The 12706-nt window shown below is 43.0% G+C and overlaps 1 protein-coding gene across 2 annotated transcripts in view; it reads right to left on the bottom strand.

The window, feature by feature from the left end:
- The window catches only part of spock1 (SPARC (osteonectin), cwcv and kazal like domains proteoglycan 1), a 211524-nt gene that overhangs the window by 31146 nt on the left and 167672 nt on the right, over nucleotides 1–12706 (bottom strand). For both annotated transcript variants that reach the window (XM_029119541.2, XM_029119540.2), the window contains 2 exons: nucleotides 12337–12469; nucleotides 1883–2006 (listed from right to left, as the gene is read on the bottom strand). In XM_029119541.2, coding sequence (XP_028975374.2) covers nucleotides 1883–2006; nucleotides 12337–12469 — 257 coding nt within the window. The remainder of the gene's footprint in view (nucleotides 1–1882; nucleotides 2007–12336; nucleotides 12470–12706) is intronic.

Genomic DNA, 12706 nt, shown 5'->3' on the forward strand with positions numbered 1-12706 from the left:
CAGCGGCTAGGTAGCTGGAAAATGTTCCCACACAATAATATCAAAGTCAATATCAGCATGGGAAGTAGTTATAGCATTTTGTGGTAAAATGGTTTAATCACATTGCATTACCTATTAAGGATTAAAAAAAAACTTGTTCAACTTGGTTAAGATTGCATTTCTAGCTTTAAATCTGCATGTGAATCAAGCAACCAACAAGGGCAGAAGAACGTGAGAAGAGAGACAACCATTTTGGTAGAAGAAAGGATGAGCTGATGCCGCATTGTGTACTTTGAAGAAATGTAAACAAAGTGGACACTTTGTCATGACAATGTAGAGGAATGGGTGCATTCTGGACAATTATGGCCACACCATCTACTGGTTGATTTGGCCATCTGGCTTGCCGGCAGTCATATTAAAATGTGACCTAGCGTTAGCCCCCGAGTCCTATTCCAGGATGTGAAGCTTTACTGAGAGGCTTCCATGATTGTCTTTAACCAAACTGATAGGAGTTCAATGATTTGTGTTCCTGGGGGTGGATTACCACTTTAAGATGGAAAACGAGAGAGGGAGAGAATGAAAAATAGACAACATCCTGTCAGAAGGCATTCATATTCATGACCACATCATTGCTGAAACAGGGAGAAAGGCTGGCATATTAAAACTCTCAAACGCGCGCACACAAACACACACACACACTTTATGTTTACTATCTTTCTGGGGACCCCTCCAAAAACATTTTGATTCAAAAATGTATTTTCCTTAAGCTTAACACTAACACTTAACCTAATCCTAACCTCAAACCCAAACACCTAACCTTTATTCTAAATCTAACCCCAAGGCAAAAATACCAGTTTTAGGTTAGCTATGAGCAAGTTTAGTACAGACAGACATGATTGTTTTCTTGCTCACCACTCTCTATCCTTCAATACAGTCCATTTCTCCCTCAACACACATGACAAACAATATACTATGTGAGAGGAAGAGGAAGATGAAAAATGTATATTTTAGATGTGTGTGTGTGTGTGTGTGTCAGGGTGTGTGTGTGTGTGTGTGTGTGTGTGTGTGCGAAAGCATTTGCAAAGTAAGTGACTGCATTAGTGTGATAGTCACTGTTTCTCTGATATATTCAGATTAACCCTGCGCACGCACAAACAATCACTTTCCAATTAAAAGATCTTGTCAGAGCTGTATTTGATGAGTGAAACTCAGTGACAGCTTATGAATCAATTTATAATGAACACAACAGTGTCTCTTTTTGCTGATGACAAGCCGAATTGCACCTAATAGCTGCAGCCGCATTCATTTATTCATTATTTAATATCAAAGCGGCCAGAAAGTCAATGCCTGTTAAAAATCCACCAGCACTGATGCAAAATACACAAAATGTGACACACAATTCAACCATTTGTAACCTTAATCTGTATTAAAAAGAAATTAGCTATTTATTTGCACCAAACTATACATGACCATACCATATCAGACCTTTCTATACCAGATCATTCCATATCATTCTATACCAGATCCTACCAGACCATACTAGAACATTGTATATGAGACCATGCCAGACAATTCTATACCAGACCATACAAGACCAGACCATACTAGACAATGATAGACTATTCTATACCAGACAATACTAGACCATTCTATACCAGACCATACTAGACCATAATAGACCATTCTATACCAGACCGTACTAGACCATAATAGACCATTCTATGCCAGACAATTCCATACGATGCATAATGACAGCAGTAAAGTCTTAATTGTGATTGCTCCCTGTATCAAAGTAAATGATAGATGTGAATTTAACAAACAAAAAAATCTTTATTGTGTCTGACAGGGAGACAGACAGATAGGCAGACAGGCCGGCAGACAGGGTAATGTTTTGGGTACTCACCAGTCTTCTCTGTCTCATGGACGTGTGTGCTGGCCAGCTCTTGACCAGGCAGACAGGGACACGGCCCCTCACACTTTAGAGCAATGCTCTTCCCTGCCGTACATGCCTGGAACTCCAGCTTACACTACAAAACACAAAGAGAATCATGGGTTGTGTAGTCTTTATTCAGGGAAAGGCAGATGAGGCAGGCAAAGCTCCCTTGAGGTACAGTTAGACATTCAGCTCTGAGGAACAGATGTGGCAATTAAGAAGCCATGTAAACACACTTGTACAAACGTACACATACACACATGCATGCACACACACACACACACACACATACACACACTGCGGGCTCTTTTTGCCTGGCTTGTGTGTTAAAGCCAGATGAATTCATGGACTGCCCTGAAAAGCAGTACAGACTACAGTAATCAGGTAATGAAGAAATTAAAATGGATTTAAATGCACTATAATAATATCACTGAAAAAACTAACCCCAAAATGGAATGGAAAGATAGTTTTCTTATAATTTGTTTATAAAAAAAATCACATTTCTAGTTCAGAGAACTAATGAGTAAAATGTGCCTTTTAGGGCCTGGGGATGTGTCATACACAGACACACACGTACAGTGTCATAAACAGACACACACATACACATTCACATGTGCACACACACACACAGACACAACAAACACATAGAAATGGCATACACCCACAACCACACATACATAAATGCAGTGTACACACACACACGCACACACACACACACACATGCGCACACACACATTCACACACACATACACACACACTCTGCTCTGCTCTCCTGCTGACACTTTCAATTCCACACATTCCAATTTAAATCCATCACTTCCTCCCTGACAGCTCTTAGATAGCACCACTAATGTTGCCTAATGCAATTTGTTGACAAAGGTAGGCTAGTGTCCTGTTATACACACTGAATTACCTGTCCAGGGAGAGAAGAGAAAGCCTGTGAAATATTCCCCAGCCAATTCTGTTTATTGCTATTTCTAGGCCACTGAAACACTTTTAGTGGCAGTACTAGGACTGAATCTCTATCTCTGATGTTATCGTTGATATGGTTTTAATAATGTACACATTACGCATGAATGAGAGAGACAATGAGGAAGGAAAAAGCAGAGAGGGCCAAGAAGACCTACGGAGAACAGAAGAGACAGAGAGGGGGAGAGAGGGGGAGAAATGGAGGGAGAGAGAGTGAGGTAGACAGGGAGAAAGAGAGAGGCGGAGAAATGGAGAGAGAAATTCATGGAAGGAGAGAAAAGAGAGAAAGAGAAAAAGGGAAAAAAAGAGAGAGAGGGAGAGAGTGAGAACGAGAGCGGGGAGTCAACGACTGCTCCCCAGTTTGTGGCGCTGGCTGAGAGATTCAGACTGAACAACGACTCATCCAGACGGGTTAGCGAGAAGGAGTGTTAGCAGAAAGAAGAGAGAGATAGAGAGTTTGGAAAGATAGTTTGGAGGAGATGAAAAGATGAGAGGTCGGATGAACGATGTAATGTAATGGGCTTTACGCTGCAGGCCTGCTGTTACAGTCTATCTGTAGAGATCAAAGCTGGAGTCTGATAATAGGATCTGGAGCCTGTGTGTGTGCGTGGTGTGTGTATGTATAAGGGTATAGATATGAGCAGGGTTGGGGTGTAACGGATTACCTGCTAACATATAGTAATCAGATAACAGACGCAGGCCTACGGTATTAAAATAAATGATTGCCTCTACAAAACACTCAATTTCACACTCTGAATTTCATAGCTAACTGAGTTATGACAATGTTTCTACATCCCGATTGTGCACATATAAACAATATATTACACACCCAGACCAAAAAAGGGATGTTAGAAAATACATAGTTAAGTCCCTGAAGACGTGGTAAATATAAAATCTGTGGATTATCTATTATTAGAAATATTTACAATGAAGATATCACAACACCGCTGATAAACATAGGGCACATAAAACAAGACAGGGGTGATAGGGTGAATGGTGGTCATTTTGCCAGCAATCCTTGTGAATATATGATATCCAAATGTGCTCTAAACTGTAATCTAAAATGTATAGCTGCTGAAAGATGTACATGGTACAAAATTAAATACATTGTAAGACATCAACATCCAAAGTTACTTCTGTCTTTCAAAGATATTGAGTGGGCCAAATAGAAATGTAACATAGTTCTTAATTTGTATATCACTCCACCCTATCATTCATTTGCTGGATGGCAAGCAAACAAGATGATCACATACAACGTCAGGGATTTAATCATTTGTAATTTTGAGATAAATAAGGTTTAAAAAAATGTTTAAATGCAATCACACCAACCACAAAATGACTTGATAAGTTGTTTAGCTGATTTGTAGTTACTTCAGTTAGGAATCTAGCTATCTCTATGTTACTGAACAGCTTGCTTGGCTTCCCTTTAAGTGATATGGCCCCAAAGCCTTAGTTTGGATAATTTATTGACACAGCTGTAGTTGGTCTAGGGCCGGAAAACCAAGTGAATAATCCTCCAAACCACTGCTTCAACAGGCTTAGTGAAATTATGCCTTACACATTATCAATGAAAACGTTATTTTCATTAATTTACTCGTAATATTTCATATTTCTACTAGATACAGCCGACACAAACGTAGGGTTGCTAATCAAGTCAGGCGGTTGTTCATTCGATTTGCATTATGATTCTTCTAACCAACTGATTGATCATTCAATTTGCATCATTTGATTTCTACGGGCAGACAGCCAGCAGACACGACTTCTTGCACTGGTCAGTTCCCATGAAGCAGAAACGGTTTTGAGACTACACTGTAGCCAACGTATCATTTATTTCACCATAGGCACTTTCCCTGTTCTTCAAAGCAAAACGTCTGTAGTCTTAGAAATAAGAAACGTGAAAAATGTTCGTTAATATCCACTACTGCAGACATACAAGCTAGGCTACCTATTGTAGAGTATGTCACATTAATCTGTACACGCCCATGGATTTTGCATTGGTTAAGATGTCGGTCAGGTCTCTGCGCTGTTAGTGGGTCTAATGCTGCCTTCCTACAGCCTACAGTGTTGATAGTCCTGCCGTGTTTTACTTGTTTTCGGCGAGGCCGTTGCTCTGACATTATTTGTCTGTAGTGTACACACGTAGCTCGGAAGCGAACATTTTCATCGATAGACACTGACATAATCCCCCATGCTTTTAAAGCAGCATAAACTAGTGTCTGGGCTGTAGGGATGTCGGCTGTATGAGCGTTGTTTCTCCTGGCCTGCGGGTCCTGGTAGTGCCGCTGACAGATAATGTTCCCCATCGGCTCTGATATGCACCAGATTGAGTCTCTTATACACTCTCCTGCATGGTTAGAGATGAAATGTAAGAGCGTTCTCTGGACATTTCAATAAATATTTCTCTAGTGATGCCACTGGATATAGAAGGTTTCCTGGCTGCTCCAACCTGCTCCACTCTCTCGGATCCGGGTGATTTTTCATGGACTTGTTAAATGCTAGAGTGGCGTATCTGAGAGAGAGACATAATTCTGTGTTATACTATTGTGTTCCAGCAATTTCGAGTGCAACTTAAAGATAATAGGTTACAAACAGACAACAATACCTGAGGGTTTTCTTGTGTGTTGTCATGAGGAATTAGTTGAGCTTTCCTCCATTTTTCGACACAGTTGTAACTGGAAGTTCAACCAACTTTCTGGACCAGCCCGTACAGCAGGTGTACCAGGATTCAGACTCTGAGGACCATAGCTGGGCCAGGTTATTTTTGACAATGGGAGGATGGCTGTTTGTGATATTTATTCCTATCAGTCTTAGTTCTTTGTTTTTGTCCAGAAATACATGAGTAGAAATACATCAGTGTTGTTCATAAGGCACCAGCGCAACTGATGGGTGTGTCATTTAGAAACGTTTTGAGCCTAGTGTGGACAGGGGGGTAGCTACATATGTTAAAGGTGCAGTTTTTCTCAAACCCAGGTCGGCAGCCCGCCACTGGTCCATAAAGGAATACCTGCTTTACTTACGTGTGTTTATTAACATCATGGGAGTACATTAAAGGTATTATTAAATTATGTTTTTTTAATCACATACAGGTGCTGGTCATATAATTAGAATATCATCAAAAAGTAGATTTATTTCAGTAATACCATTCAAAAAGTGAAAAAGTTAAACCTGTATAATGTATACATTCATTCCACACAGACTGATATATTTCAAGTGTTTATTTCTTTTAATTTTGATGTTTATAACTGACAACTAATGAAAACCCCAAATTCAGTATCTCTGAAAATTAGAATATTACTTAAGACCAATACAAAAAATGATTTTTAGAAGTTTTGGCCAACTGAAAAGTATGAACATGAAAAGTATGAGCATGTACAGCACTCAATACTTAGTTGGGGCTCCTTTTGCCTGAATTACTGCAGCAATGCGGCGTGGCATGGAGTCGATCAGTCTGTGGCACTGCTCAGGTGTTATGAGAGCCCAGGTTGCTCTGATAGTGGCCTTCAACTCTTCTGCAATGTTGGGTCTGGCGTATCGCATCTTCCTCTTCACAAAACCCCATAGATTTTCTATAGGGTTAAGGTCAGGCGACTTTGCTGGCCAATTAAGAACAGGGATACCATGGTCCTTAAACCAGGTACTGGTAGCTTTGGTACTGTATGCAGGTGCCAAGTCCTGTTGGAAAATGTAATCTGCATCTCCATAAAGTTGGTCAGCAGCAGGAAGCATGAAGTGCTCTAAAACTTCCTGGTAGACGGCTGCGTTGAGCTTGGACCTCAGAAAACACAGTGGACCAACACCAGCAGATGACATGGCACCCCAAATGATCATTGACTGTGTAAACTTTACACTGGACTTCAAGCAACGTGGATTCTGTGGCTCTCCTCTCTTCCTCCAGACTCTGAGACCTTGATTTCCAAAAGAAATGCAAAATGTACTTTCATCAGAGAACATAACTTTGGACCACTCAGCAGCAGTTCAGTCCTTTTTGTTTTTAGCCCAGGCAAGACGCTTCTGACGCTGTGTCTTGTTCAGGAGTGGCTTGACACAAGGAATGCGACAGCTGAAACCCATGTCTTGCATACGTCTGTGCGTGGTGGTTCTTGAAGCACTGACTCCAGCTGCAGTCCACTCTTTGTGAATCTCCCCCACATTTTTGTATGGGTTTTGTTTCACAATCCTCTCCAGGGTGCGGTTATCCCTATTGCTTGTACACTTTTTTTCTACCACATCTTTTCCTTCCCTTTGCCTCTCTATTAATGTGCTTGGACACAGAGCTCTGTGAACAGCCAGCCTCTTTAGCAATGACCTTTTGTGTCTTGCCCTCCTTGTGCAAGGTGTCAATGGTCGTCTTTTGGACAGCTGTCAAGTCAGCAGTCTTCCCCATGATTGTGTAGCCTACAGAACTAGACTGAGAGAACATTCTTTCCAGGTGTTTTGAGTTAGTTAGCTGATTAGAGTGTGGCACCAGGTGTCTTCAATATTGAACCTTTTCACAATATTCACATTTTCTGAGATACTGAATTTGGGGTTTTCATTTGTTGTCAGTTATAATCATCAAAATTAAAAGAAATAAAAACTTGAAATATATCAGTCTGTGTGGAATGAATGTATACATTATACACGTTTCACTTTTTGAATGGAATTACTGAAATAAATCTACCTTTTGATGATATTCTAATTATATGACCTGCACCTGTATTTGTTTCCAATAGCTACAGCGTGTCCTAAAAAGAAGAATGAAATAGCTTGATAGACAATGATTCGACTATGTTTAAATAATGCATTGTGTTGTTAGGGTGGTAGAAACTATAATAAAAAACAATTGTTAATAAAATGGCTATGGTCAAAAACAAATGTTGACGTCCCTGGGTAATGCTAGGTCACTGGCTTTCTCCCTTCCATACTCACCCTGCCCAAAAGACAAAAGCAGGTTTTCCACTCATCCATTTAGCTAGCAGGTAAAGCAAATAAGTTTTATGCTAGGTTGTCAACCAACTCTACATACACTCACCTAAAGGACTACTAGGAACACCATACTAATACTGTGTTTGACCCCCTTTCGCCTTCAGAACTGCCTTAATTCTACGTGGCATTGATTCAACAAGGTGCTGAAAGCATTCTTTAGAAATGTTGGCCCATATTGATAGGACAGCATCTTGCAGTTGATGGAGATTTGTGGGATGCACATCCAGGGCATGAAGCTCCCGTTCCACCACATCCCAAAGATGCTCTATTGGTTTGAGATCTGGTGACTGTGGGGGCCATTTCAGTACAGTGAACTCATTGTCATGTTCAAGAAACCAATTTGAAATGATTCCAGCTTTGTGACATGGTGCATTATCCTGCTGGAAGTAGCCATCAGAGGATGGGTACATGGTGGTCATAAAGGGATGGACATGGTCAGAAACAATGCTCAGGTAGGCCGTGGCATTTAAACGATGCCCAATTGGCACTAAGGGGCCTAAAGTGTGCCAAGAAAACATCCCCCACACCATAACAGCACCACCACCAGCCTGCACAGTGGTAACAAGGCATGATGGATCCATGTTCTCATTCTGTTTACGCCAAATTCTGACTCTACCATCTGAATGTCTCAACAGAAATCGAGACTCATCAGACCAGGCAACATTCTTCCAGTCTTCAACAATTTTGGTGAGCTCGTGCAAATTGTAGCCTCTTTTTCCTATTTGTAGTGGAGATGAGTGGTACCCGGTGGGGTCTTCTGCTGTTGTAGCCCATCCACCTCAAGGTTGTGCGTGTTGTGGCTTCACAAATGCTTTGCTGCATACCTCGGTTGTAACGAGTGGTTATTTCAGTCAAAGTTGCTCTTCTATCAGCTTGAATCAGTCGGCCCATTCTCCTCTGACCTCTAGCATCAACAAGGCATTTTTGCCCACAGGACTGCCGCATACTGGATGTTTTTCACTTTTCACAGCATTGTTTGTAAACCCTAGAAATGGTTGTGCGTGAAAATCCCAGTAAAAGATTGTGAAATACTCAGACCGGCCCGTCTGGCACCAACAACCACGCTCAAAACTCAGTTTGGAGTTCAGGAGATTGTCTTGACCAGGACCACACCCCTAAATGCATTGAAGCAACTGCCATGTGATTGGTTGATTAGATGATTGCATTAATGAGAAATTGAACATTTCCTAATAATCCTTTAGGTGAGTGTATATATATATATATATATATATATATATATATATATACTGATCGGCCATACCATTATGACCACTGACAGGTGAAGTGAAATACTCTGATAATCTCGTTATCATGGCACCTGTCAGTGGGTGGGATATTTTAGGCATGGTATGGATCTGAGCCAGTGTGACAAGGGCCAAATTGTGAATGCTAGATGACTGGGTCAGAGCATCTCCAAAACTGCAGCCTTGTGGGGTGTCCCGGTCTGCAGTGGTCAGTACCTATCAAAAGTGGTCCAAGGAAGGAAAAGCATTGAACCGACGATAGGGTCATGGGCAGCCAAGGCTCATTGATGCACGTGGGGAGCGAAGTCTGGCCAGTGTGGTCCGATCCAACAGACGACCTACTGTAGCTGAAATTGCTGAAAAAGTTAATGCTGGTACTAATAGAAAGGTGTCAGAACACACAGTGCATTACAGTTTGTTGCGTATGGGGCTGCGTAGCGACAGACCAGTCAGGGTGCCCATGCTGACCCCTGTCCACTGCCGAAAGCGCCTACAATGGGTATGTGAGCATCAGAACTGGACCACGGATAAATGGAAGAAGGTGGCCTGGTCTGATGAATCACGTTTCCTTTTACATCATGTGGATGGCCGGGTGTGTGTGCGTCGCTTACCTGGAGAACACATGGCACCAGGATGCACTATGGGAAGGAGGCAAGCCGGCGGAGGCAGTGTGATGCTTTGGTCAATGTTCTGCTAGGAAACCTTGGGTCCTTCCATTCATGTGGATGTTACTTTGACACCTACTACCTACCTAAGCATTGTTACAGACCATGTGCACCCTTTCATGGCAACGATATTTCCTTATGACATGGGCCTCTTTTAACAGGATAATGCACCCTGCCACAATGCAAAAATTATTTAGGAAAGGTTTGAGGAACACAACAACGAGTTCAAGGTGTTGACTTGGCCTCCAAATTCCCCAGATCTCAATCCAATCGAGCATTTGGGGGATGTGGTGGACAAACAAATCCAATCCATGGATCCCCCACCTCGCAACTTACAGGACTTAAAGGATCTGCTGCTAACGTATTGGTGCCAGATACCACAGCAGACCTTCAGAGGTCTAGTGGAGTCCATGCCTCGACGGGTCAGGGCTGCTTATGCAGGAAAAGGGGGACCTACACAATATTAGGCAGGTGGTCATAATGTAGTTAACAAGATAATTACTGTTGGACTGTTGGAAAAAATATGCAGATTGTCAAAAAAGCTAGATATGACAAAAATCCACATTACAGTCAGATTTCCTGTTTTTTACCTTAAACTGATTCAGAGAGTTTGAGGCAAAAGTGGCGCTCAGCACACAATGTCACATAGGTCATATCTTTATATATAGCAGGTTGTAGCAGCACTGCTTTTCAACGATCCCATTACCCGTGTCGAGATATGACACAGATCAGTGCAGATGGGGTCTGATGTGGGACAATGGTCCAATCCCTCTCCCTGCTACTCTCTCTCATCTCCACCTCTCCAGTACACCCCACCCCTCTCCAGGGAATCCAACATACCAACATATCATACCACACTTCTGAAAGAGAAGTTCACTAGAAGGAGTAGATTATTTTCTCAGACGCTAAAGCATTCAATTACTACTGGCCTCAGAAGAGATGAAATCTAACATCTGACTGAAGCCACATTTATTCACACCATTCACAGGGAGGCAGGGGGAGACAGGAGAGGAGGGAGAAAAGAAGAAAGGGGAGGAGAGGAAAGTGGAGGAAATGGGAGAGTAGATACACCATTTCTCCTTCTCACTGTAAAACCCCAGTCCCCCTCTCTATCATTGGTGTGGAACAGGCAAATGGGAGCGGAGGAGGAAGCAGGATGTGTGTACGTGTGTGTATGTTTGCATGTGAGTTTTTCTCTGCGTGAGTGTCTCTCTCTCTCTGCGTGTGTGTCTCTCTCCCTGCGTGTGTCTCTCTCTCTCTCTGCGTGTGTCTCTCTCTCTCCCTGTGTGTGTCTCTCTCTTTCTCTCTGCGTGTGTCTCTCTCTCTCTCTGCGTGTGTGTCTCTCTCTCTCTGCGCGTCTCTCTGCCTGCGTGTGTCTCTCTCTCTCTCTCTCTGCGTGTGTGTGTCTCTCTCTCTCTCTGCGTGTGTGTGTCTCTCTCTCTCTCTGCGTGTGTCTCTCTCTCTCTCTCTGCGTGTGTGTCTCTCTCTCTGCGTGTGGCTCTCTCTCTCTGCGTGTGTGTCTCTCTCTCTCTGCGTGTGTCTCTCTCTCTCCCTGCGTGTGTGTCTCTCTCTCTGTGTGTGTGTGTCTCTCTCTCTCTCTCTGCGTGTGTGTCTCTCTCTCTCTGCGTGTGTGTCTCTCCCTCTGCATGTGTCTCTCTCTCTCTGCGTGTGTCTCTCTCTCTCTCTGCGTGTGTCTCTCTCTCTCTCTGTGTGTGTGCTATAAACAGAACCCCCATGAGAAAAGGACATATTGATCTCTATATGAGGCTGTGTGTCTGAGGCTTGCCGCCATTAAGTCATTTCAGCTCACTGCAAACGGAGGCCAGATTAGGTTGTGTCTGTGTGTGTGCGTGTTTGTGTGTATATGTGTGTGGTTACGTCAGGCTATTTATCTATTAAAGGGCTTGAATTCTCAGGGCCTTTTATCACAGTATACTGTCAGTGACAGAGGGGAGGTGGAATGGGGGTGGGGCAAGGGAGGGAGGGAGGGAGGGGTAATTGGGAGGGAAGGAGAGAGGGAAGAAAGGGAAGGAGTGAACAAGCCAGAGGGAGAAAAGAGAAGACAGGAGAAGAGGGAGAGGGCGTTTCGCTCCAGACGAAGGACTCTAGAATCAAATAGTGTCCGTGGACACAATTCATTCTCTCTATCATCCATCATGGATGACACAATCATTTACAGGATGTTGCCATCGCAAAGCTCCCTGTTTGTGTGTGTCTTTGTGCATGTGTGTGTGTGTGTGTGTGTGTGTGTGTGTGAGAAACAGACAAAAAGGGGCGAGGTAATGGTTGAGGTGATAGAGGGTGGTGAAGGGTGTATAGCCTTTGTCCTGTTCTCAGATCATTTTGACCTTGCTGTCATTCATATTTAAGCTTCACAGACACATATTAAAGCTTCACAGACACTGAAAAGACTGTCACTGTCAGGCTACTACATGCTACAGTACAAACACAGACCAGCAAAAGAACAGGATACGGATCTATAGAGGACTTAAAATCACAACAGGAGATGAAAGAACAAGGGAGGGAGAGTGTGTGAGTGAGTGTGTGAGAGATGGATAAGGAGTGTAAGGGAGTGTCTCACCTTAGAGGAGTAGGTATGGCCGTCAGAGCCACACAAAGGGCTGGGGTGGATGACGGGACATGGCCTACATTTCCCATGAGCCCCTGTTCCTGCCCAGTGTTTCCGGGCCAAGCTTCCTTTCCTGGGTTTCACACTGGGGGGTGGGGGGCAAAAAGAGACTTTTTACACACTGGACAGAATCAACCGAGGATTTAAATATTTAAATGAGACACGTGCACTTGGGTCAGTCTCCACCAAGGGAACATCCTTCCATGAAGACATAAATGGCCCCTGGAGTTGCTAAACCTCACTGTAACTTTGATTGGAAATGTGTTTTTTGGTCGGATGATATACAGCTTTTGGCTACAGTCACCAAAGTTGGGTTTGGTGT

This window comes from Esox lucius, chromosome 4, assembly GCF_011004845.1.
Source record: "Esox lucius isolate fEsoLuc1 chromosome 4, fEsoLuc1.pri, whole genome shotgun sequence".
Classification (NCBI taxonomy): Eukaryota; Metazoa; Chordata; class Actinopteri; order Esociformes; family Esocidae; genus Esox; species Esox lucius.